Genomic DNA, 26,957 nt, shown 5'->3' on the forward strand with positions numbered 1-26,957 from the left:
GAAAAACCCCTTGGGGAAGTGGGACATTATTAGGATTAATATGGTTTTGTAATAATATTGATATATTATGCTATTATCATTAGTTTTGTTATTAGAAGTGTCCTTGGAAAAACGCCACAATAAAGCTAACTTAACATGCATATACACCTCAACACGCATATACACCTCAACACGCAATCCCATTGGTGGGGAAAACCCCCTTGGTGGAGAAAAGCCTCTTGGGGAGGGGGAAAATTAATTCGCTACAACCTTCATTGTGTGACCCTTAGTCGTACTCGGGTTTGGTTGAGATTGGATAAATAACGACCGAATGTATTGCGGTCAAAAACTGTCAGACAGACACCAAATTACATATTTTAGTATGATTATGCTGCTCTGGTGAGCTCTAATAAAGGCAAAACATGTCTGCAGCTCGGCTATACTTTTTGTTTGTCGCTTTTGGAACCATTGCCTGTAAGGCTTGGCATACATTGTGAGATGTCCCCTAGGGGATGCAATATAGCACAATTTGACAGTGACATCGCAGTGTTGGTGTAGGTTGAAGAGCTGATTATAATCTTCTTTACTTCCAACAGCAAAACTGTTGTCCTCAGTGTCACAGCAAGGCAATGGACAATGCGCTCGTGTGACACTCCACAATCTACCCCCACGTCCCCTCCGCCTCCCCTCACCAACCCCCTGTGCATTTTCCCCAATCCCACCATCCCCTCATACACAGAATCCCCTGGGTGTAGAATGGGTATTTGTATACAGTACCTATAGAAAGTCGACACCCCCTTTCAAAATTTTCACCTTTTGTTGCCTTTTAGCCTGGAATTAAAATGCATTAAATCAGACTTTTTCTACCTATATTTACACATCGGAACAAATCAAAATCAAAAATAATCGAATCAAAAATATCAAAAAATCAAATCAAAAATACAAAGGAATCTACAAAGGAAGTGAAAAACAAAATCTACAAATTTCAGAAAATTAAATAAAAATACAAAACTAGAGTATCTTGGTATCCCTCCCCTATAATAGCAATTGTAAATTAGCTCAGGTGTAACCAATCACCTTCAAAATCGCATACCAAGTTAATTGGCCTCCACCTGTATTAAATTGTCATGATTTTGATTATTTCAGAATAAAATCAGCTGTTACTGTAGGTTTCCTCTGCTGGGTAGTGCATTTCACAGCAAAGACTCGACCATGAACACCAAGGAGCTTTCAAAGATCTCCAGGATAAAGTTATGGAAAGGCACAGATCAGGGGATGGGTATAAAAATAATTCAAAGGCCTTGAATATCCCTTGGAGCACAGTCAAGACAATCATAAAGAAGTGGAAGGCGTATGGTACCACCAAGACCCTGCCTAGATCAGGCCGTCCCTCCAAACTGGATGACCCAGCAAGGAGGAGACTGATAAGAGAGGCCAGCAAGAGGCCAATGTCAACTTTGATAGAGCTATTTATGACAAAGACTGGTCACTGTGTGTATGTGAAAACAATATCCCAAGCACTCCAAAAGTGTAGCCTGCATGGTAAAGTGGCATGAAGGAAGCCATTACTCAAAAAAGCCCACCTTGAGTCCCTTTGAGGTATGCAAAAAAACAATCCGGAGATTGTGAAGCAATGTGGCAAAAAGTTTTGTGGTCTGACGAAACCTAGAGGAACATATTTTGGCCAAAATGCAAAATGTTACGTTTGGAGCAAACCCAACAAAGCACATCAACCAAAGAACACCATCCTGACTGTGAAGCATGGTGGTGGCATCATAATGTTATGAGGATGTTTCTCATCAGCAAGGACTGGGGCACTTGTCAGCAAGAGAAGGGAAAATATATGGGGCAAAATACAGAAAAATCCTACAGGAAAACCAGCTGGTCTCTGCAAGAAAGCTGAAATTGGGACAGAAGTTCACCTTTCAACATGACAACGACCCGAAGCACACAGACAAAGCTACACTGGAGTGGCTGAGGAACAAAAAGATAAATGTCCTTGAGTGGCCCATACAGAGGCCTGACCTAAATCCAATCGAAAATCTGTGGCATGACTTGAAGATTTCTGTCCATCAACGCTCTCCATGCAACCTGACGGAGCTTGAACAGTTTTTTTTACAGAATAATGGGCAAATATTGCCCAATCAATGTGTGCAAAGTTGGTAGAGATCTATCCCAACAGACTCAGAGCTGTAAATGCTGTCAAAGGTGCTTCCACCAAGTATAAACTAAGTGGGGGTGGACACTTATCCAACCAATGCTAGTTTTGTATTTTAAATTAATTTTCTGAAATTTGTAGATTTTGTTTTTCACTTGGAAGTTGTGGGTTCCGTTGTGTAAATACAGGTGGAAAAAGCCTGATCTATTGCAATTTGATTCCAGGCTATAAGGCAACAAAAGGTGAAAATTTTGAAAGGGGTGTAGACTTTCTATAGTCACTGCATATACTATACACATACATACACACATATTGCATTGGCATCTTGGTAGCCTCTCTGATCCGTCTCCTCCTTGATTGGTCTTCCAGTTTGGAGGGACAGCCTGATCTAGGCAGGGTCTTGGTACCAAATGCCTTCCGCTTCTTAATGATTGTCTTGACTATGCTCCAAGGGATATTCAAGGCCTTTGAAATATTTTTATACCCATCCCCTGATCTGTGCCTTGAAAACTATATGTTTCGAATCAACATATATCTCTTCCTGGTTACTCCCTCCTCCGGTATGATGGACCTGAGCCTCGTCCTGGTGGTGGGGTGGCTATCTTTATCAAAAACTCTCTTCCTCACTCTCCTTGCACTGCCCTCTCTCCACCTCACCCCCAGGAGTACCTCTGGCTCCGGCTTCCTCTCCGCTCCCACCTTTTGTTCATATGTGTTCTGTACCGTCCTCCAAACAGTGATGACTCCATTTACATTTCACTGTCTGACAACATGGACCAACTTCTATCCACTCATCCCAACTCTCTCTTCCTCATATGTGGTGACTTCAACTGTCATCATGCCAGCTGGTTGGGTGTGGGCTCCTCTCTCACCAGTCATGGCACCTCAGCAAAGGACTTCTGTGACTCACTGGGATTGACACAATCTGTCAATTTCCCGACCCAGATCTCAGCCAATAGAGTATCTTCTCTTCTAGACTTGGTTATGACAAACTTCCCTGCTAATGTCTGCTGCTCTTCTTCTGCTCCAATCAGTTCTTCTGATCATGTGCTTGTCAAAGTGGACATCTCTCTGGCCATTCTCAGAGAGCCTCCTCAGCGTCGACGAGTCTGGCATTTCACTCAGGCCGACTGGGACGGTCTTCAAGCAGCCATCAATCGTCTGGATTGGTCTCCCATCTCCACTGCCTCTGACATCAATTCTTCCTGGGAATTCTTCCAAAGCAAACTGCTCTCTCTCATGCACAGATTTATCCCATCTCGTCTTCAGTTGTCTTACCCTTCCTCCCGTCCATGGTACACTGAATCTTGTGGTGAGGCAGTTGCCCTGAAACAACTTGCCTTTGCCTCTTGGAAGGCTAATCCAACTGAAGGCAATCTCAGTTCCTTCCAGCAAGCTCGGAACAAGTGTGTGTCTACCCTCAGGAGTGCCAGGAAGCACTATCTCTCCACACTCAAGAATGAACTCTCATACCTGTCTCCTTCCTCAAAATCCTGGTGGCGTCTGGTCAAATCCGTTTCTGGTGTTTGTTCCCCCTCCATCCCCTCCCTTACCTCAAATGGCCACACAGTTGACATCGCACGTGACAAAGCCGAATGCCTCAACTCTGTGTTTGCCTCAAAATCTTTAGTCCCAAACCCATCTCTCTCTGTTTCCACCTTTCCCAGTCGAACCCAACTGCTCCTGGACTCTGTGTCCTTCTCTCCTGACAAGGTGGAGGAGTTTTTGTCTAACCTCGACTCTGATTCTGCAACTGGACCAGACGGCATCTGCCCACGGGTCCTAAAATCCTGCTCTGCCGCTCTATCTCACCCTCTCTCTGTTCTTTTCACCCTCTCTTTTGCTCAAGGTCATCTGCCAGCATCCTGGAAATCAGCAAACATTACCGCTTTGCACAATAAAGGTGCAAAAACAGATCCTTGCAACTACAGACCAATCAGCCTGCTCCCAATTATCAGCAAAGTCATGGAATCCATCATTGCTTCGGATATGAAATCTTTCCTCTTCTCCAATGGCTTGATCTCTGATCATCAATTTGGTTTCAGACCAGGTCACTCTACTCTGGACATGCTGCTTCTGCTTTCTCAACAATGGATGGAGGTCCTCAATGCCAAACAGGAAATCAGAGCTGTCTCCCTTGACATATCATGTGCCTTCGATACGGTCTGGCACCCAGCTCTGCTCACCAAACTCTCCTCCTATGGTATCCATGGAAATCTCCATGCATGGCTTGCGGACTTCCTCTCTGGTCGTAGTCAACGTGTGGCCCTGAATGGATTTCTCTCATCTCCGCTTCCTGTTCAGTCTGGAGTTCCCCAGGGCAGTGTTCTGGGCCATGTGCTTTTTCTGGTCTTTATCAATGATCTCTCCGACTCTCTGGAAAATCCTCTATCTCTTTGCTGATGACTTGACTCTCTGCCGCTCCATTCCTCTTCCCTCAGATCGGCAGTCTGCAGCCTCCTCACTCTCTGAAGACTTGGACAAAATCACAGACTGGTCAAACAAGTGGAACATGTCTTTCAATCCTGACAAATCTCACTCTCTTACTATGTCTCTCCGAAAAGATCGACTGGACAACCCTCACATCTACTTTCTCAACAATCCTCTCCAAGAAGTTCTGTCGCTCAAGCTTTTGGGTCTCACTATCTGCCATGATCTTTCTTGGGAAAACCACATTTCCAAGCTGGCCTCCAAAGCCAGTCGCCGACTGGGCATCCTCCGTCGTGCGAAGTCCTTCCTAGGCACACCTGAGCTCCTCACCACATACAAGGCTTTCATCCGCAGCTCAATGGAATACTGTTCTCCCCTATGGGCCGGTGCTCCTGCCTCACACCTAGCTCGGCTTCACGCTGTTGAAACCAAAGCTTTCAGAATTATTGGAATCTCCCGCGATGAAGCTATCTCTGAGGGCCTTTCACTCACTCACCGCAGGCAGGTAGGTGGTCTTTCTGTCTTCTACCGACTCCTCTCTGGCCTTGCTCCCCCAGCTCTCTCTGTGCTCTGTCCCCCAAATATTCCGACAGGTCGCACAAGATCTGCCAGCAACCCTCTGATGGTTAAACTGCCGAAATCTCGGCTCTCTGCTTACCTTCACTCTTTCATTCCTCTTTTCTCCCGCCTCTGGAACAAAGTCCCACACTCCCTTCAATCCCACTCCTCCCTCCAGGTCTTTAAAACAGCTGTTCACCACCATCTCTTGGCTTCCCCCATCCAAAACCTTGATCTTTTCTACCCCCGCTAATTCACCCCAGATCCACCTTGTTTGAAATTCCAACTTCTTTCCTGGAAGTCCTGGCAGTGTCCATATGTTTTATACCTCTCCCACCCCCCCCCCCCCTTCCCATGCCCCTCCCCCAAAGCCCTCTCCCTCCCACAGATCTCTCGATGTCTCCATGTCTCTCGGTCCCTGCTCTCAAATGTTGTGCTTGTGTCCTTCCCCCTCTCTCCCCATCTTGTCTACCGCTCCCGATGTTATATGTTTTATGTGTCGGTCTGTCTTTCTGTGTGATTAATGTTCACTCTTTCACGAGCCTCGATCTTGTATACAAAAAAACCAAAAAAAAAAACAATGCACCAACCGACCATACACTGACCGCGTCAATGTCAAAACTTTGCAATAACGACAGAGATTGCATTGTTGCGATTATATTTATTAATTAGTATTAACGCTATTATTATTATTATGAAAACAATACGACTGTATTCGTTTATTCTGTTTCAAATCAACAATGAACAAACCATACACCGCTTCAAACTATAAACTTTGCAATAATGACAAATGGATTGCTGTGTTACGATTATATTTACTATATTATTAGTATTAACGCCATTATTATTATTACGAAAAAAATACAGCTATTTTAAGAAACCTGGGCTAATTTGTCCGAAGCAGCCTGAAGGTGAGCCATGACGACATGATGCCTAAGGCCTATAAGTACTGTGGCGCTGGACGACCCTTAACGTCTATGCTTTCGATATTTGATGATTATTTTACCAATCGGTTTGTTTCTGTTTCACACTAAATGAAAACGTAAAGGTAGAGCATGGCGATTGTGATATATGATGGGATCGACGACATGTTCAGCCTGAACGAAATTGGAATCAAAATGGCGGTGTGCGGAGTCAGCTGACGTACCGTCGTAATGACATCAGACGTAATCACATCACCCTGCCATGTGACCAGATTCTCAGCTTTCGCGGGAGTAATGCATTCGATCGTGTGTGTGTGTGTGTGTGTGTGTGTGTGTGTGTGTGTGTGTGTGTGTGTGTGTGTGTGTGTGTGTGTGTGTGTGTGTGTGTGTGTGTGTGTGTGTGTGTGTGTGTGTGTGTGTGTGTGTGTGTGTGTGTGTGTGTGTGTGTGTGTGTGTGTGTGTGTGTGTGTGTGTGTGTGTGTGTGTGTGTGTGTGTGTGTGTGTGTGTGTGTGTGTGTGTGTGTGTGTGCTCGTTCGTTCGTTCGTGAACAAGATATCTGGAAAAGTTCTGAACGGATTTGGATGAAAGTTGGTGGGATGATTGCCCTTGGGATAAGGAAGAATTGATTATTTTTTGGTGAAGCTCAGGATATTATTCCGGATCCAGGAAATTTTTGAAGGATTTTTTACCATTGGAAAATAGGGCTCAGCAGCGGCCACCCATGGCGGGAGTATGCGCTCTACTGAGTGGCATTCTAGTTGTATGTATTTCCCCTCAAACCTATACCATACATACATACGGACGGACAAACACTATTCGCGACGGCTTTGGCCTATGGGCTACGCCGTAAAAAATATCCAGAAGGAGGCGCTCCTATGGTGAAGATTTTGTGTCAATCAGACCAACAGTTGCAGAGAATATTTTTTTCATACTGATCGGATCAAGTGTTGTACTGGTTGAATTATGACGTCATAATGAAGGTACCGATGACATCATTATCATATGTTATTCCCCATGGGGAGTACTTAACAATGCACCAAGTTTCAATGTTTTCCATGTGGTTTTCGAGATAGAGAGGTCCCACTTTTTTCGATTTTTTTTCCAATATGGTGCCTGTACTACGTGAATTATGATGTCATAATTATGAACAAAAAAATATACAGGAGGAGGCGCTCCTATGGTGAAAACTTTGTCAATCGGGCCAACGGTTTCCGGGAAAACTAATTTGAAAAATGGAGTCATGCACGCACGCACGTATGTACGTACGTACGCCACACCTATGCAACCCATCGCTTAACCCTGCCTTTCGCTTCGTGAGTGCAGGGTAATACCAACACTTATAAGAATAGCATAATATTAATGATATTACGAAATAATATCCCCACTCCCCATAGGGTTTTGTAACTTGTGATATTGCCCCTCTCCCCCCACCCACCCCGACACCCTTATGGAAGTAAATTTTATTATCCGGAATTTATAATAGTGAGGCACGGTCTGATCTTTTCAATGACCTGATCTAACATAAGTAATATGAACAATAATTGGCAATTATAATACGGATAATAACATGACTCTCCCATAGTGAGCGGGTGTACACGTGCCTGAAATCATCTGATTGGGCTGAGATTCGAAAATATTTTGGTTCTTGTCTGGATGCAGATCAGTGGGATACAAAACGTAAACTTTTCAGCCTGGTGGAGGTTTGCACTCTACTGAGGGGGTTGGCTGGAGTAGATGTTGGACCCAGAATACAGGGGAGAGTGTAGGTGGAGGCCAGAAAAAGGGGGGTAGTGGAGATGGAATCCAGGAATGGCAGTGGGTGGAGGGGTTAGGGAAATGTGGTAGAGGCCAAACGCATGCAGGAGCGCAGCACAGCTACCCCTCAAAAACCAATGGAACAACAGGGTGGGAAGGACACACTTGTGAATAATCATAAACATGTGGGCAGGAAGGAAGAGGGTGACTAATCGCACACAGCAGGCAGCAATGCGAGTTTCATCATTATGTACCACGATAACCACTTGCAAACCGAGAATTTGATGTACTGACCAAAATGACGAAACCAAACAATAACTTTATTTTTTAAAGTGTCTCTTGTGTACTTTGATTGTGTCTTGCATTTTTAATAATACATTTCCATAATGGATCATGTATGTTTCTTCATGGTCTACATCTCCACACTCATAGTTTCTTGTCACCCTGTGTGTGTCGTATGAGCATAAACAATGTCCAACTTTCCTGGAATCCTGGCAATTACAAACACTGCAGCCCTTCAACACTGCATGATTTATCTTCCTTCAATCTGTTTCTTCCATGAGGATGAATTATTGCTCTTGTCTTGCTGTGGATGAGAATGCACACAAATGTAAATGGTTGTCATAACATTTGAAAGAGGTACGAGTTGCTGCCTTATTTATCAAGAAGTTTGTATAGTTTTGGTATACAGAGGTCCTCAACAAGGCCTACATTTATGTTTTCATTTATAATTGTCTGCTAAATAGTCAGTCAGAGCCCTCGTGCAGATTTTCAGGATCCTGAACATGTAATCAGGACCAAGGACCTTAATTAATAAAATGGAATGGTTTTCATTTATGAGGTTTGGGAACTACTAAAGTTAGCCCTTTCAATCAATGCCTTTCACTCACTCACCGCAGGCAGCTCTCCGGCCTTGCTCCCCCAGATCTCTCTGTGCTCTGTCCCCCAAATATTCCTACAGGTTGCACAAGATCTGCCAGCAACCCTCTTATGGTAAAACTGCCAAAATCTAGGCTCTCTGCTCACCTTCACTCTTTCATTCCCCTTTTCTCCCACCTCTGGAACAAACTCCCTCACTCTCTTCAATCCCACTCCACCCTCCAGGTCTTTAAAACAGCTGTTCACCACCATCTCTTATCTTCCCCCATCCAAAACCTTGATCTTTTCTACCCCCGCTAATTTTTACCCCAGATACACTTTTTTGAAATTCCAACTTCTTTCCTGGAAGTCCTTGCAGTGTCCATATGTTTTATACTTCTCCCACCTCCCCCCAAGCCCTCTCCCTCCCACAGTTCTCTCGATGTCCTTGCTCTTAAATGTTGTGTTTGTGTCCTTCCCCCTCTCTTCCCATCATGTCTACCGCTCCCCTTATTTTGTGTTTTGTGTGTCAGTTTGACTTTTTGTGTGATTAATGTTAACTCTTTCACGTGCCTCGATCTTGTATACAAAAAAAAAAAAAATGTTGTTGAGGTTTGCTGTAGCACTTTGAGTAGTCTCATTAATATATTTATTCGCATATGTACAGTGAATCCTGCTCGTGCAGCCACATTGCTACAGCAACAAAAGGGAGTCCGTGTTAAAAATCCTTCATCAAACGACCACCGAAGACCACACAACCAGAATTACTGGTTGGGTGGTCTCCATTAAAATAAAACATCACCCAGCGGGTGATACTCATTTGAGATGGCTGTGTAACCTCGATTAAGTGACCGTGGAAGGGTGGGGGGAGACGTCCGCCTCTGTTATTAATTTTCACCAATATGATTTCAAGGTTGACAGACTAATTTATCTTTAAAGACAGTCAAGGTGACCACAAAGTTTTCACTTGACAAGCGACAAAGTTGTTGCACGGTCAGGGTAGCGTAAAAAAATATTGCATGGAAAATTAGAGGACTATTTTGGGGCAGACAAAACTCCAACTCAGAATATTGTCAAATAAATAGCACAACTTTATGCTACGTATGAACTCGAAAACAACGTGTTCAGTGATTGAAAAAGGCACATGAGAGCAATGGGAAATTATGACTTCAGTTGGTGTAGTTTTAAGGCTCGACTGCCAGGCAGATAAACGAAACTGGTGAAGGAAAAGGTGTTCACTGACTGCAAGTATGCAAGCCAATTATGTGGACGTCACAACATTTACGGCTTCTAAAGGGCGGCTGAAATACATTTTGAGAAGACGCAGCATAGTGTTCAGGAAGATCAGAGAGGTGCTGATCAGAGGAGGTGTCTGATTTTGTCGTCTACTGGAAGTCAAAGTCGGAACTCTGCAGAAATTATGCTCCTCGTGACATTTTTCATCTGCTGTTCTTTTGTGACTTTACCAATGATACGTTTGGTGTGAAAGGAGATTATTGTGTTTGTGGTAAACGTTCCAAAAAGATTAACAGTTGCCCTGTGTGTGTCAGTTTAATAGGTGAAAGGTTTATGGACACTCATGATAGGTAATCCAGGGAAGCTGCGATGTTTTACAAAGGTTGACGTTTTAAACTTTGCCGGTGATTAAAAAAAAAGAAACCAGTTTTTCATTTTAATTACTATTATTTTTAGGAGTGACTTTCAAACTTGAATATAAAATGCAACATAAACACCTGAACTTGGGGCTAATTGTTGATAATTCTCCTTTCCATCCAAAGCTAATGAAGAATGTGACGCCGGTTCTTCCTTGTGAACACAGCATCAAAATCACAGCCTATTGATCAGGGAATTATTGAAAAGGCAGAAATGAAGTCTCGGAAGCCCACCCTACCATCCTGCTAACCCCCTCCCCTCTCCACTCCCAGCCACTTGTGGCAAATTTGTCCCCTGAACATAGCGGACCCCGGAGATCCCATAAATGATGGACAGACGGTGGTCAAAGGACCACCTGTCCTGCATCGATGGACAGTTGGGGAGAGAGGCCTCCACCCTTTGATAGATTATCTTGATGAATAAATTAGAAGAGGCTGTGGAAGATGAGGCCACAGCTAGTCTTACCTAACTTTTTCATTCACACACAACAATCAACATTTAAATTAAAATATTTCACATATTTGCAAAACCTAATTGCCCTGCAAAGCTATGGCATTACTTTTACCTATAGCCAACGTCCTAAAATGCAGTGGTCTGAATATGATTGTGGGTTATACCCACAGAGCCCAAGGAAAGTCTCACCTCAAGGGAATTGTGGCTCCCCATCCTTCCCATCCCCTAGCACTACGACAGCTTCCTTGCTTTGCCCTGGCCTAAGGGGGTCACACATTGGCCTTCCTTGGCTTTCACATGACCGCCTGATGTACTCATTGCCCCTTCTCCAACGGATTACCCATTTCCTGTTGCATACTGGAGCTACTGGGAGTGAGGCATGGCGGAGCCACCAACTATGCTCCTTGAGAGATCACCTGGTCCACGGGCATTCACCACACACGATACAAAATGTCATATGTTGCAAAAACAAAACACATTTTATTTCACACACATTTATAACCCCTTCCAATTGGTCCACATACTGCCCATCATGGCCGCCCTTACCCCATACCAAACCACCTGCATATTTCCGAACAATGCAATGGGAGTCATGGCAGTGAGAAAAGGTCTCAAGTCCACATAAATGAAATCCAGAGCTCTTGTCCCAAAGCAAGGCCCCATTAAATCGTAGCAGACTATCTGTGGAAATTGATGCTGGTCCATTTTTGGTCTGCCCATGCTTCACTTTCCATTTAGCAATATAATGTTTGAAATAGCTGCTCTCCGGGTACTTGTCCCCCACTAACGTTCGCCCGTCAGCCTGAGACCATAGCTCTGGCTGAACTCTAACGGGCGTGCAGTGCATTCAAGGCACCACCACGAGGCTCTCTATGGAGCCTGGCCTACACCAACCCGTGGCTGCGCTACACATCCATTCTCTATCCGACAGCTTCCTGGCTACCTGACGCATACACATTTCTGGGGGAATTGTCCCATCTGTAAAGACGGGTTCTTCGCTAATCAAGTTAATTTTTCACGTCGGTTGTAAGTAATGTACATTTTTATGGTTATTCCCAGACTTATCTCGCCCGTATATAGCTTTTTATCGCTCCTTTATTCTTCACGAGACACGTAAAGCTTTGAGAGATCTCGCCCTCATGTACAGTCGATGAGAGTTGCATTATGAAGTTAAAATTGTGGTACTGCTTTTGTGTGGTTGTTTGAGTCGACTTGAAAATTGCATGTTGATTGAACCTTGGCCCTATGAGTTTATAGCACCGCCACAGGAATAGATGATATTTTGAGTTTGTCTGACTGACCCTTGTGCATTCAATAACTATTGAATCAATTTAAATTAGATCTCAAATGTTGATAATTTTACACGAACAAAGGGCTTTCTTTCCAGAAATTAGAGATCTAATCCAAGAACTCGTGTATCACACCATATCTGGTTCTCTCGTGCAATTGATCTTAATATTTCTTCACTTTAATTTCTGTTCTTGTTTTTTTTTTCAGTGTCTTTTGGGATTTGTACTGTGCAGCCCCAGAGAGGAGAGAAACGTGTGAACACTCGAGTGAAGCGAAGGCATTCCATGATTATGTACGTGACATGCTTCAGGATAATGCATTTATTTTAGCGTATCTACACAAGTTCCACTATATTCTGACATTTGTTTCACTTTGTATGTTGTTAGCAGAGTGCAGCAGCTGCCCAGAGCCCAGTGCTCACAAACCTGCCTCCAGGTGATGGAATTGGCCCTGGATTTTATCAGGTAAATCAGTTCATTGATGAGACTTTGCCTATTCGGTTGTGCAAACAGTAGTACCCAATTTATCGACTATAGTTGCTTCTTTTTCTTTTTGTCCCCCGTCGCACAGCGTAGCGAAAGGGGGACTATGGCTTTCCCCTCCGTCCGTGTGTCCGTCCGTGCTTGCGTGTGTGCGTGCGTGCGTGCGTAAGCGAAAGACCGCATTCAAATTTGGTGTGTGGGTGCAACCCACGTCAAAATCCAAGATGGCCGCCACCATGAATGTCTGATGCCATGTATGTCTGAACCTTGTGAGATGAATATCTTGAAAAATAAGCGAAGTACCAACTTCTAATCTGGTGTGTGGGTGTATCTAGGCATAAGGAAGAACGCTATTGAAAATTGGGTCACCACGTCAAAATCCAAGATGGCCACCGCCATGTATGTCTGAACCTTGTGAGATGAATATCTTGAAAAATAAGCGAAGTACCAACTTCTAATTTGGTGTGTGGGTGTATCTCGGCATAAGGAAGAACGCTATTGAAAATTGGGTCGCCACATCAAAATACAAGATGGCCGCCACCATATATATGTCTGAACCTTGTGAGCGAAATATCGCGAAAAATAAGCGAAGTACCAACTTCTAATCTGGTGTGTGGGTGTATCTCGGCATAAGGAAGAACGCTGTTGAAAATTGGGTCGCCACGTCAAAATCCAAGATGGCCGTCACCATATATATGTCTGAACCTTGTGACCGAAATATCTTGAAAAATAAGCGAAGTACCAACTTCTAATCTGGTGTGTGGGTGTATCTCTGCATAAGGACGAACGCTATTGAAAATTGGGTCGCCACGTCAAAATTCAAGATGGCCGCCGCCATGTATGTCTGAACCTTGTGAGATGAATATCTTGAAAAATAAGCGAAGTACCAACTTCTAATCTGGTGTGTGGGTGTATCTCGGCATAAGGAAGAACGCTGTTGAAAATTGGGTCGCCACGTCAAAATCCAAGATGGCCGCCACCATATATATGTCTGAACCTTGTGAGCGAAATATCTCGAAAAATAAGCGAAGTACCAACTTCTAATCTGGTGTGTGGGTGTATCTAGGCACAAGGAAGAACGCTGTTTAAAATTGGGTCGCCACGTCAAAATCCAAGATGGCCGCCGCCATGTATGTCTGAACCTTGTGAGATGAATATCTTGAAAAATAAGCGAAGTAACAACTTCTAATTTGGTGTGTGGGTGTATCTCGGCATAAGGAAGAACGCTATTGTAAATTGGGTCGCCACGTCAAAATCCAAGATGGCCGCCACCATATATATGTCTGAACTTTGTGAGTGAAATATCTTGAAAAATAAGCGAAGTACCAACTTCTAATCTGGTGTTTGGGTGTATCTAGGCATAAGGAAGAACACCATTGAAAATTGGGTCGCCACGTCAAAATACAAGATGGCCGCCTCCATGTATGTCTGAACCTTGTGAGCGAAATATCATATCATAGCATGTTTTCTGCGTCTTCCACTTTGTCACGTCTTCCACTCTGTCAACTCACATCACTTCACCGACGGGGGACCTAGGCGTAACGCTTGTTTCTTTTTTCTCGAAAACTGCAGATGACCAGATTTTTTTTTCCTCGAAAAAAAAAACAAAAAACCTTTTTGACAGTGATTCTGTATTTCTGCTAAAGATGCTCATTGATCCCCACTATCCCACGGCCTGACAACAATTGTTGCACCAGAGGGTCCTTTAACACAGACCATCTGAGCCGGAGGTCCGAATACCTCCGCGAATGCCGAAACAATATTAGAGTTCCTCGTTCTTTTTGCCAAGTCCGCAATCGCCCAAATAAAGCCTAAACTGGGGAGGGGGTGGGGGAAGGGGTTGGGATCACGCGTGGAAGGCAGGAAGGCCTTTCTTATAATTAAAATGGTTTATTTACAATGTATTCATGGAAATAGATCGGCAGGATGCTATAAATAAATACAAAACAGACCCTCGGTCAACAGACACAGAGAGGGATGGTCGATGGAACACACAATATTATGTACAATGGTAAGATATAACCTGCTACGGCACCAAAATACTGGATTCAAATAACAAAGGGGAACAGAATAGGTGAGAACTTGTGCGAGCATGAACTGATTCTGGTCCAGGATGATCATGGGTCGTGTAGGTTGGTGTGGCACAGGGCAAAGTGCAGCTCAGGGTGAGAGAATGAATGGCAATGAGGAGGTGATCTCCACATCTCTCCAAACTGTCCTCCAATCAACCACAGAGAGAGGGAGAGATGTTCTCCCCAAGGTCAATCTCCAACTTCCATGTGACACAGCCTTTTTCTCCTCTGGGGCGACCTCATGGGCGACGGGTCCCATTATTGGCTGCCGGTGATCTGTGTGTATCACATCTTCCTTGCCCTCTTTCCCTAAGAGTGGAAATTTCAAGATTGTAAACCACAATTGTTGTTCCTGAATACTAATCAGACGTGGAAATATAGGGACAGGAGAAATTTCCTTGATTGAGAGGTGTTGGGTTTGTAGCATTTCCTGCTTGTACGTTCTAGCGTCGGTTGTGGATATATCGCACACACGCGTTCACGGGCTCACTTTACTGCCATGAATTGCAGTCTGCCGATCAAACAGTTCATGATGGTGCCCATTATGAGCGCTGTGCGTTTTTGGGGTTTCTTTATGCCGAAGTCCCCCAGTTGGCCTCTCCTGGGTGGGGAGTGGGGGTATTGGGAGAGGGGTAATATTTCACTGAATTATTGTGATGACTCGTGCAATATTTCAAGCGATAGTAAAATCAATCTTTCTCCACCTTTAGAGGCCATTTTTCCCCGCAAAGCAGGGGTTGGCCTTTTTCGGGAACCATGGTTGTTGTTGTTTTTTGGTCCCCTTTTTGAAGCAATGTTTTACAGCCGGATGCCCTTCCTTCCGCCAACCCTTTTTGTCGCCTTTTACGACAAGCAGGGAATTACCAGTGAACTGGTACTCAATTAGCCGACCTCGGAAGGATGACAGGCTGAGTCAACCCCCCTGGCGTTAATTCAGCGATCGACCGGGATTCGAACCCAGGATCGTAGGATCCTAAGCCGGCACAACATTTCTCGTTGGAAATAATACAAAAGTTATTGTTTATAAAGTTAGAATGATCCCTGCAGGGAAGTAAAGCTTTGAAGTTATGGGAGACTCATCTCCAAAACTAATTTTTACTGTTCATAAACTAGAGAGTTGATGGAACACGTTACCCTGCTCAGTGTCCACAGCTTCCCTGAATACAAAATATCCAACATTTCTTTGCAGTGGAATGTAGGACAGGATGCCTAATCTTGTGTTTTGTTCTGTGAGGATGTAAATTGAAATACTTGCACATTGAAAAAAAAAAATCTGAATCGTTTTCATTTCTCTGAAAAGAACATAACATAAACATTGAGTAATAAATAGAAATATGTGGTCAAAATGTTTTCCTTTTCAAATATTTTTTTTCATCTTCTCTGCCCCCCCCCCATCTCACCTATTATGCTGCTGAGCAACAAGATTAAAAATATGACATGTGGCAATAACAATTTTTTGTCCCCCGTCGCTCATTGGAGCGAAAGGGGGACTATGGCTTTCCCCTCCGTCCGTGTGTCCGTGCGGGCGTGTGTGTGTGCGTGCGTGCGTGCGTAAGCGAAGGACCCTATTCGAATTTGGTGTGTGGGTGCAACCCACGTCAAAATCCAAGATGGCCGCCGCCATGTATGTCTGAACCTTGTAACCTGCATATCTTGAAAAATAAGCGAAGTACCAACTTCTAATTTGGTGTGTGGGTGTATCTCGCCATAAGGAAGAAAGCTATTGAAAATTGGGTCGCCACGTCAAAATCCAAGATGGCCGCCGCCATGTATGTCTGAACCTTGAGATGAATATCTTGAAAAATAAGCGAAGTACCAACTTCTAATGTGGTGTATGGGTGTATCTCGGCATTAGGAAGAACGCGATTGAAAATTGGGTAGCCACGTCAAAATCCAAGATGGCCGCCACCATATATATGTCTGAACCTTGTGAGCGAAATATCTTGAAAAATAAGTGAAGTACCAACTTCTAATCTGGTGTGTAGGTGTATCTAGGCACAAGCAAGAACGCTGTTTAAAATTGGGTCGCCACGTCAAAATCCAAGATGGCCGCCGCCATGTATGTCTGAACCTTGTAACCTGCATATCTTGAAAAATAAGCGAAGTACCAACTTCTAATCTGGTGTGTGGGTGTATCTAGGCATAAGGAAGAACGCTATTGAAAATTGGGTCGCCACGTCAAAATCCAAGATGGCCGCCGCCATGTATGTCTGAACCTTGTGAGATGAATATCTTGAAAAATAAGCGAAGTACTAACGTCTAATCTGGTGTGTGGGTGTATCTCGGCATAAGGACGAACGCTATTGAAAATTGGGGCGCCATGTCAAAATCCAAGATGGCCGCCACCATATATATTCCTGAAACTTGTGAGCGAAATATCTCGAACAATAAGCGAAGTACCAACGTCTAATCTGGTGTGTGGGTGTATCTATTGGGTCGCCACGTCAAAATCCAAGATGGCCGCCACCATATATATGTCTGAACCTTGTGAGCGAAATATCTTGAAAAATAAGCGAAGTACCAACTTCTAATCTGGTGTGTGGGTGTATCTAGGCATAAAGAAGAACGCTATTGAAAATTGGGTCACCATGTCAAAATCCAAAATGGCCGCCGCCATGTATGTCCGAACCTTGTGAGATGAATATCTTGAAAAATAAGCGAAGTACCAACTTCTAATTTGGTGTGTGGGTGTATCTCGCCATAAGGAAGAACGCTATTGAAAATTGGGTCGCCACGTCAAAATCCAAGATGGCCGCCACCATATATATGTCTGAACCTTGTGAGAGAAATATCTCGAAAAATAAGCGAAGTACCAACTTCTAATCTGGTGTGTGGGTGTATCTAGGCACACGGAAGAACGCTGTTTAAAATTGGGTCGCCACGTCAAAATCCAAGATGGCCACCGCCATGTATGTCTGAATCTTGTGAGAAGAATATCTTGAAAGATAAGCGAAGTACCAACTTCTAATTTGGTGTTTGGGTGTATCTCGGCATAAGGAAGACCGCTATTGTAAAGTGGGTCGCCACGTCAAAATCCAGGACGTCCGCCACCATATATATGTCTGAACCTTGTGAGCGAAATATCTTGAAAAATAAACGAAGTACCTTCTGGTGTGTGGGTGTATCTAGGCATAAGGAAGAACGCCATTGAAAATTGGGTCACCACGTCAAAATCCAAGATGGCCGCCTCCATGTATGTCTGACTTGTGAGCGAAATATCATATCATAGCATGTTTTCTGCGTGTTCCACTTTGTTAACTCGCATCACTTCCCCGACGGGGGACCTAGGCGTAACGCTTGTTTAAAATGCAAATGAGGTTGTTGTGTTTGTACGTGTTTGAAGGGTCCTCCTGGTTCTCAGCATTCCCCACATCCTCAACCAGCTCACACTCCTGGCATGATGGGCCCTCAGGTATACCTCGGTTCTACCCAGGTATCTTTAGCGCTATACACTGCCTCAAGTAATGCATTTCATTGTGAAAATTATATACAGTAAAAGCTGTGTTATCCGGCACCCATGGGGCTTTGTCTCTTTTGAGGTTGTTTGTCTTTGTCTCTGCCAGTTAATCAAATATCTAAATGTTACGTAGAATGGTACAAAAGAGCAACTTATTAAATTTTGCCTGTGAAAAGTAGACTAAATAATATTAAGTTGTTTACACACATTCACAGTGTGTGAACAACCTAATTATTTATATTCTGTTTTGATGGGGTAATAATCTGAGAGTCAGCTATGTGGTCGTGCGTAAGCAACTTGAGATCCCTCACGTGCTGATTGGTCGAATGTGCCGGATAGCACAGCTTTTACTGTATTGTATTCACTAGCAGAGTACCCGCCCTATGGGCAATCATGTTCCAAGTGTGCAACACATTTTTCTGCCATCTATTGTTGAGAATATTTTCAGCTGACACAACTGCTTTGACTTGGATTTCTTGCTGATTTCCTTTGGTAATATTGCTGACTCTGTTCAACTTAGGTGGCCTTGGTTTTTGAGGCATCTCAATTTTCCAGGAAAAAAAAAAATATTCCAAGATAAAAATTGCAAATATATTATTCAAAGAAATTATGAAAAAAACGAAGTTCCATAGAGGCTATTTTGGTTCCACTTTTATTTCCTGAAAGTTTCCTTTAATGTCCTATGACCTAGGTCAAACAGTCAGGGAAGAGTTAGTGTGCAGAAAAGCATAGAAACAAACACTTTTTCCATTATAACTGGAAAGTTATACCGTTAATTCCTGGGAAAGGCATTTGGTAGGGCAGCTGTACTTTTTCAACTCAGACACTCAGACAAAATTGTCAGTTCTCACATGCAGACTACAAAATTTCAGGATATACAACAGTGTCACAGAAGTATCCATCTTTGTTGTCATACTTGGTGCTGGCATTCAAGACCTTGATGGCATATTTTTTTGGTATAAAAGATCGAGGCTCGTGTAAGAGCTATCGCATTAAACACACTTTAGCACATAAAACACAAAAAACATACACGGACGGACACATAAAACACAAAAAACATATACGGTCACATAAAACAATAAAGGGAGAGGGAGACAACATGGGGAGAGAGAGGGAAGCACACAAGCACGACAGTAGAGAACAGGGACATTGGGACATCTGTGGGAGGGAGAGGGCTGGGGGGGAGGGAGGGGGGGAATTTCCACCCAACTCTCGAATTTGCTTCATCGTACTGACCATGAGAAAACATTTGTGTTAGCAAATAGATTTCAATTTTCTTGAGGGTCTGACCCTGTGGTTTGTTAGCGGTGACTCCAAAAGCCAGCCGAATGGGGAACTGTTTACGTTTCATGGTGAATGGATACAGGTTGTCACTGGGTATCATGGGAATTTGGGGAATGAAGAGTGTTTTCCCAGCGTGAGGTCCAGTAGCAAAAATGGCCTCAATAATGTGGTTGCCCATCTCAACAACAATGTAACGGGTTTCATTGCAATGGCCAGAACTGTAGTCAGGGAATATTATCAGAAATCTGGGAACAAATTCCTTACCAAGAAATTTCTTCACCAATGTGTTTGTAAGGGTGTCCACTAACACATTTCAAAAAGTTTAAATTCAAGTCCCCTAGGGGAACCCGTGACAGGGATCAACAGGGGTCAATTGCCTTTTTTAAGATCAAATTTTTCTTATATTTACATTCTGGGTCACAGTATCCGACAGGAAGCATCAACATTATTCAAAGTAGGCTCATTTTAAAGCTAAGAACATATCTGACATGGTGATACCTACAACAAATCAATATGTTAAAAAGTTTACACAATTTTGAGCAAAAAATAATAATTTTTTGTCATTTTTGGGGTAAACATTAACTTTTCTGGTCTACAATTCGTCTTCTAGGTAGATACCCCTTCGTTTCATTTTTCTGAAAGTTTCCAGCAAACTGCCCAAGATATGCAGCCTTAATGTATTATAAGTAAAACATTCTGGTATTTATAAAATTGAAACTATGAAAGGTCACTGACCTTTATTGTTTTCCCTTATTGTAACATAAATTGTAATAACCGTTACTGGGAATCCGGAATCGGTTTACCATCGGTTCGTCCGCTTTCGTGTAAGGGTTTAAATCGATACTGCTCCACAATGTCAAATACCTTAGGAGTCGAGGTCTGAGTCTTCTCCAGACTCTACATCATCAGGGATACAGTTCATACATGTAATGCCTGTACAACTTCCGCATGCTGAGATACACTTGACACCATTCTTCTTGCAGTTGCACCGCCGGTTGCTGCAATCTCCAGCACAATTGCAGGTCGTGAACCGGAGCAGCTCCTCAGGAGCCATGGGGTCTACTGTTGGAACTGGCTCATAACCACGAACCCCTACCGTCCATCCATAGTCACTGGGGTCCAAAGACATGCTCTGCAGCAGCATCCAGTCCCGGGTTTGGAGATAGGCACGGAGAGAATGCTGTGCAGCTGCACCCTCTGTTGGAGGTAGAGTCTCTGGTTTGATCAGCCCGGCCGCCGCCTCCCGTGAGAACATGTTGTATCGAATTGCACCCAAAGTAGTACCTGCCTGGTTCATGGTAAATGTGCTGGAAAATCGCAATACCAGCCCCGATCACCACGTCCTTAGTAGCCCGTACGTCAAGGAAGATGTCCATATGTTCATCAATGTCCCCTGCACAAAACCTGTCAAATAGAGGCGTTTTCCCGTGGCCCCCGATTGCAGAAACCGTATCACAACCGGTGAAGGCGTGAGTAAAGAGCAGGTACCGCCTCTGTCTTTCAGAGAGAGCTTCTCGGATCCTCCTGACATCGCAAGAGCTCTTCGATGTGGTTAAGAAGAGTGGATGGTTGGTGCTTGAGCTATGGTGTACCAGCATTATCAGCACGTCCGCGTCTTCCGCCCGCACCTGAAAATAGAATAAGATATGAGCAAAGCGTCTTGAATTTTGCAAACACGGTGAACTTAACAATTGAAAAGTTATTTAACTATGCTACTCTTCTTTTCTGAGGATAAATGCACTTTCATAACAATGTGGCACATCAAAATACAATTGACGTTACAAAAATGACGATCATGTGTTTACTGATGCCCAGTGCAGCACAACATTTGCATTTGCCAAATTTAAAAAAAAATAACATTGCCTCTTCTTTTTTTATTTAACTCAGTTAATTAGTTTTATATGTGCCAATGTCAAGGTTTTTTTGTTTTGTTTTATCAACACAGAAACAAATCAAAAGTAATCGTAGTTGATGTAAGTAAAATACCTACACAAAATTTTACTGACCTCAACAGAGTCATCTGTAGCAGCAGCCAGTGCCGCTCTCACAATCGAAGTGTCAGCATCATTGTCACACTGCTCCACGGTGATCTGACATTTCCGGAATGTTGAAGAGAGGAGATGGATGAGCTCACTCTTGTTATGAGTGTTGTCCATGAACTTTGCCTTTGGTGTCAAATGTATCATATCCGGTCGAATCTGTAGATCACAGCAGGAGTTCTTGGTACGCCGGATGTGGTCGTGATATTTTGGCGAGCTGTTATAGCCATCGAAGACAACAGTGATCTTCTGAGACCGACGGCCGAGACACTGCACGTAGCTCAGGTAACTGTCGGCAATCTCCTGCCAAGTCTGACCTTGTTCCCACTTCACCATGTAGAGAAGCCATCCGCCATCAACCACCAGACTGGAGCAGGCTTGGTCAGTGAGGTCAAGTGGATCGGTCAACTCCTTCAGGCTAGTCTTGGAAAAGCCTGCCTTGTTCGCCTTGTTCATTTTCTGATCTTTGTTGCTGAACAAGGACAAGGGGAAGGGAGTCAGCTCATACTTTAAGCTTGTCTCGACTGTCATATGCCGTTGGGCGAAAATTATCAGTCGGTTGAACAACTTGAGTGAGTTTAGGTGAATCTTCTTCTCATTGACCTTGGGAATCTTTCTGAGCGATGACAGGGCCTGTACCTTGAACTTCACCTGCATGGTCGATGTCACTGACTTTCCGTCCAGCTTTATCTGCATCTCCCTCCCTACTTCAGCCGCTCTCTCAGCATTGACTGTGTCATCTGCAGTGCTCGTGAATCCTGTTGAGAAGGATACGAGCAAATGCTTGTCTCGATCGTGGTCGAAGGGATTGTTCTCCTCCAACCACTTCAGGGCAAGTCCAATCGCTTCAGCGTCTCACTTCATCCGAGTTTTGGCAAGGTCTTTGTGGAGTGGACCATGTTTCTTGGCACCTTCCTCCATGCGCTGGTTGACATCGGAGAAGTGGTTGAGGGTTTGTACCCAACACTTGTGGCCAGAATCACTATTCCTCATCCTCCCTCTGCTCAAACCACCTTCTGACTTGGCCCCCTTCATCAGTTTCTGCTCGATACAGATGTCACACCAGGTGCCAGACCAATCATGGCAAGAGTAACGGACAACGTGATTCCCGTGAGCAGTGAAACTTTCGAAGGTCTCCTTGTATCTAGGTGAAGTTTCGAGTTGCTTCATCAGCTGACAATACAGCCGTGCGCCCTTGGCGTATTGATGATGCCCCGCAGCTGAAAAGGTGTCCAGCATCCTGGTAACAATGCAGGACAGGTGCCCGTCATGGTCTGCAAGTCGTTCAGTTTTCAATATCACCAGTATTTAAACAATAATGTTCAGGTCAGTAAATAATTATTCCCTGCCTAGTAAAACAGGTCGCACTTACGAGTTGACTTCATGGTGACCTTGACAGACATGTTGTACAAATCACGTTTACACTCGAAGTGGTATCTCAGTCTTCCGACATTCCATGCCTCCTTCATGCGCTCCAAAATTGTAGCATTTCCAACCGCTTCTGCATACGCCAACAGAGTAGGGTAGCCTTTAGGAGTTGCCTGTGCGAGCTTCTGAGCTGGCGTCTCCGGGCCTTCACAGATGAAACAATTGAGCGGAGGTGCAGGAATAATGTCTACGTCCATACTGCTAGCCTGTACTGCCCTACAAAGGAAAAAGCTAGGGTTAAAAAATTAGGGTAACAAAAGAAAAATACCTTTAACGGTTATTACAATTTATGTTACAATAAGGGAAAACAATAAAGGTCAGTGACCTTTCATAGTTTCAATTTTATAAATACCAGAATGTTTTACTTATAATACATTAAGGCTGCATATCTTGGGCAGTTTGCTGGAAACTTTCAGAAAAATGAAACGAAGGGGTATCTACCTAGAAGACGAATTGTAGACCAGAAAAGTTAATTTTTACCCAAAAAAAGACAAAAAATTATTCTTTTTTGCTCAAAATGGTGTAAACCTTTTAACATATTGATTTGTTTTAGGTATCACCATGTCAGATATGTTCTTAGCTTTAAAATGAGCCTACTTTGAATAATTCTGATGCTTCCTGTCGGATACTGTGACCCAGAATGTAAATATAAGAAAAATTTGATCTTAAAAAAGGTAATTGACCCCTGTTGACCCCTGTCACGGGTTCCCCTAGGGGACTTGAATTTAAACTTTTTGAAATGTGTTGGTGGACACCCTTACAAACACATTGGTGAAGAAATTTCTTGGTAAGGAATTTGTTCCCAGATTTTGCAATTTATCCCTGACTACTGGCATCAAAGTTTTGAAGCAGCATTATGCAAGAGCCCTTTTTCTCTTTCAATACATGTGGAGGAAATCCTGATGGAGTCAGACGATTGATAAACTCAGTTGGGTAATGCTGCTCATTGTCAACAGTATCGGAGCTCTTGTACGTGAGTGAAAGTGACATGTTCTCGGCCTGGAAATTGCTCCATGATGAAATTGTTTATGGCGTCTGCAGCATTATTTGTTTGGGCCACAATTGCCCTGTTTTGCAAGCCACTCTGGATCTCGGTAGTTGGCATCCAGACCATCAAACACAAAGTTGCACAGACTTGCAAGATTTGCATTTTCAGGACACAACTCTTTTGGAATGGCAACTTTGTACTGACCAAGTTCTGTTACAATTGGAGCCATGCCAGAGGCAATTTCTTGAAGGTACTTGTCTGTCAAAGTCTGCAGCATCTGAACCTTGGGCAGCGTTTGTAACTCGCACATTCAATGTAAGCTGTAGTGGTTCTACATATTGCCACAGGCTTGATCTCTTGAGTGTCACTTCAATTATCTGAGCTCTCCGACCATGATGTACCACTGGGGGTATCTGCTTCCAATCACCAGCTAGTAGCACAGTCAAGCCTCCAAAAGGTTTATCATTCTGTCGTATGTCTTGCAGTGTATGGTTGACACATTCAAAGATGTGGCAATCACCCATTGAAACCTCGTCAATGACACAGAGGTGTGCTCTTTTTATTAGCTCGCCTGTTACATCTCTTCTTGTGAAGTTGCAAATTGACTCTTCCTTGATGGTCAAATGGATTTTAAACCGTGAGTGAAATGTCCTTCCGTTGTCCAAGAGAGTTGCTGCTATACCTGACATTACCGTAGCCAAATAAATTTTCTTCTCATCGTATTTTGGCCAGAATCAAATTAATTGTGTATATTTTACCAGTCCCTGCACTTGCATTAAGACAAAAAATTCCTTCTGCTCCATCAGTGACAGATGCAATGACTTTGTCATATGCCTCTGTTTTCTCTGCATTCAGAGACACCATTTTTTGATCAAGAGTTCTTCTCAGGTCATCAGAAACAAACTCAGTTTCTTCACGCAGAACTCTAGGAATTTGGGCTTGTGTCACAATGTCAGGATCAGTCAGTGGGAGTCCAAAATGCTTGTGCAGGTCAAGGCCTTCTCGTTGAACTCTTTCCTGAAGGTGAAACAGTACTGTATGCTCGATAACAGCAGTCGTCTAATGTACTCCTTGTTGAGACATCAGATCATGTGTCAGAGCTGGTCTCTACCTCTGCCAAAATGCAATCGGCTCAGAAGGTGTACAGAAGATGAGGATGGTTGCAAAAACATCTCGTAGCTGTGGACCAAACTTGAGGATTGATGCATCTTCCATCGCCTTGTCCTTTTCTGTGTCATCTTCTAAAAGGCCCAGCTTGGCACAGGCTGCTTGAAAGGACTCACATTGTTCTCCATCAATCGTTTTTAGATTTTCAAATGAAGTGGCCCCTGACTTGTGGTGCAAGAGCATGCAAAGAAAGTATAATTCTGACTAGTGGCCTGCTCAGGGATGTTGTTGGAATTGTACCCAATGTGTCAGCGACAAACATTTGGTCATCATTGAGAACACCTCTTCTTCTTTGCTGCCACATTTTGTTTTGTCGTTTCCAAGTGTAATACTTTGGCAGATCTGGATATAGTATGTCTTTTGCATGAGGGTCTCGTTGATCAAGTAGAAAGTAATCTGAGTTTAATAAATTGAGGTCCCTCATTCACAACATTTGCAGCTTCACCCTCTTCAAACATGACTGATTGTTCATCTGGCAATTAGCAGTGCAACTTCTCAATTGCTGGCTTTCTTTCATGAATTGGGTACTGATAGATCTGCCAGAATGCTTTACTAGCAGAGATGTATTGTTGTATTTATGAATGTATTTATGAATGTATTTATGATGTATTTATGATGTATTTATGATGTATTTATGATGTATTTATGAATGTATTGACCTCATCATGTACAGGCTGCTCATCCGATTGACCTTCCTTCACTGTGAATACAACCCTGTCTGAACCTTTCAGGATGTATTTGTAGAGGTGTTTTACTGCCTCCACAGAGTATACCACCACCTCTCAGTTTATGTGAGCTTCATAGCATGTGCTGAGCAGAACATTGTAAGGAACCACAAAAGAGTTATCAACAGTCACTAATTTCCCATGAACCTTCATCTGGAATGTTTTTCCTCCCATTTCTGGTGATCTTCTACTGTATTTTGGAAAGGCATCTTCGTGTCCAATAGTAGCTTGCCTAAAGGGTTTTGGAAATTCCTTGATGCAGTGGCCTGTTGTCTCCTTGACCAATGCAGGGACTTTCCATGTATCATTGATGATGTAATGACTTTGTATAGCTCCAGATGCTTGACTTGATCTGGTATCTCAGCACACACAATGTTGTCGATTTGTTATCACTGCTTGGCCTTAAATTATTCCTCCATGATCAAGAGTATGTGTCAAGCCACGTTTTTGCCACTCAATGGTTGCTGAATAGGCCTTAACCTTGCCCAAATAACTTTTCTTGATGAGATCATCCATCAGGGAGTCATACTTTATCGTGAAAACTCTGGCACACATGTCCGGGCGATCTCTTGGCTGCTCTCCAGGATTACGAGCCTCGTGGATTTCTTTCTAGTTTGGATTTGTTGTTATTGTCAACAAGAAGTTGGGTTTTCCATAATGATGTACAACAGTCATTGAATTCTGGAATTGTTCATTATAGAACCTGGGAGATCCATAAATGGTAGGTGGCAGAATGATCTTGTTGCCTGCATTGGCTTCATCTCCAGCAGCAATGGCATCAATCGGTCCCTGATACTTGTCTGATCTCATTTTTTTTTAAATTGTGCTGAACCCACTGCATTCTACTACCTTCGGTTTTTGCCCAATAATCCACAGCCAAATTTTGCATCAATCGGCGACTTCATTATGATGTTGACGTCATCCTTCCTGACTTGCAAGCGGTGGCTGTAAAAGTCTGTTGCACGAAGAGTGCTTCCATTGGATTTCTTTATTCCCAATTGCCAGCCATCATCACCATGAGGGAAAAGCAAAACATAAAAAAGGGGATCGTATGAACGGTGAATTGCATCAATACGCTGGAGGCCGCCACCTCTACAGTGAACAATAACATCCAAGTTTTTCTTGTCTGAACCTGGGATAATCACAGCAACTTCTGATGCTTGGGGGAGGTTGTATCTTCGACAGTGTTCATTGCTTGGTTTTCTGCTCCTCTCAGCACTCAGTACAATGTTATAATCTTTTGGTGAGTCAATTCAA

General features: G+C 43.5%; 1 protein-coding gene across 4 annotated transcripts in view; it reads left to right on the forward strand.

Annotated features, from left to right (window-relative positions):
• The window catches only part of LOC137411203 (single-stranded DNA-binding protein 2-like), a 104,223-nt gene that overhangs the window by 14,429 nt on the left and 62,837 nt on the right, over positions 1-26,957 (forward strand). Inside the window, exons 4-6 of one of the 4 annotated variants that reach the window (XM_078769679.1) lie at positions 12,266-12,350; positions 12,445-12,522; positions 17,956-18,045. In XM_078769679.1, the coding sequence (XP_078625805.1) occupies positions 12,266-12,350; positions 12,445-12,522; positions 17,956-18,045 (253 nt within the window). The remainder of the gene's footprint in view (positions 1-12,265; positions 12,351-12,444; positions 12,523-17,955; positions 18,046-26,957) is intronic. The other 3 variants (XM_068096611.2, XM_078769690.1, XM_078769694.1) reach the window with 3 other exon arrangements.

Source organism: Myxine glutinosa, chromosome 1, assembly GCF_964187855.1.
Source record: "Myxine glutinosa chromosome 1, kmMyxGlut1.1, whole genome shotgun sequence".
Lineage (NCBI taxonomy): Eukaryota > Metazoa > Chordata > Myxini > Myxiniformes > Myxinidae > Myxine > Myxine glutinosa.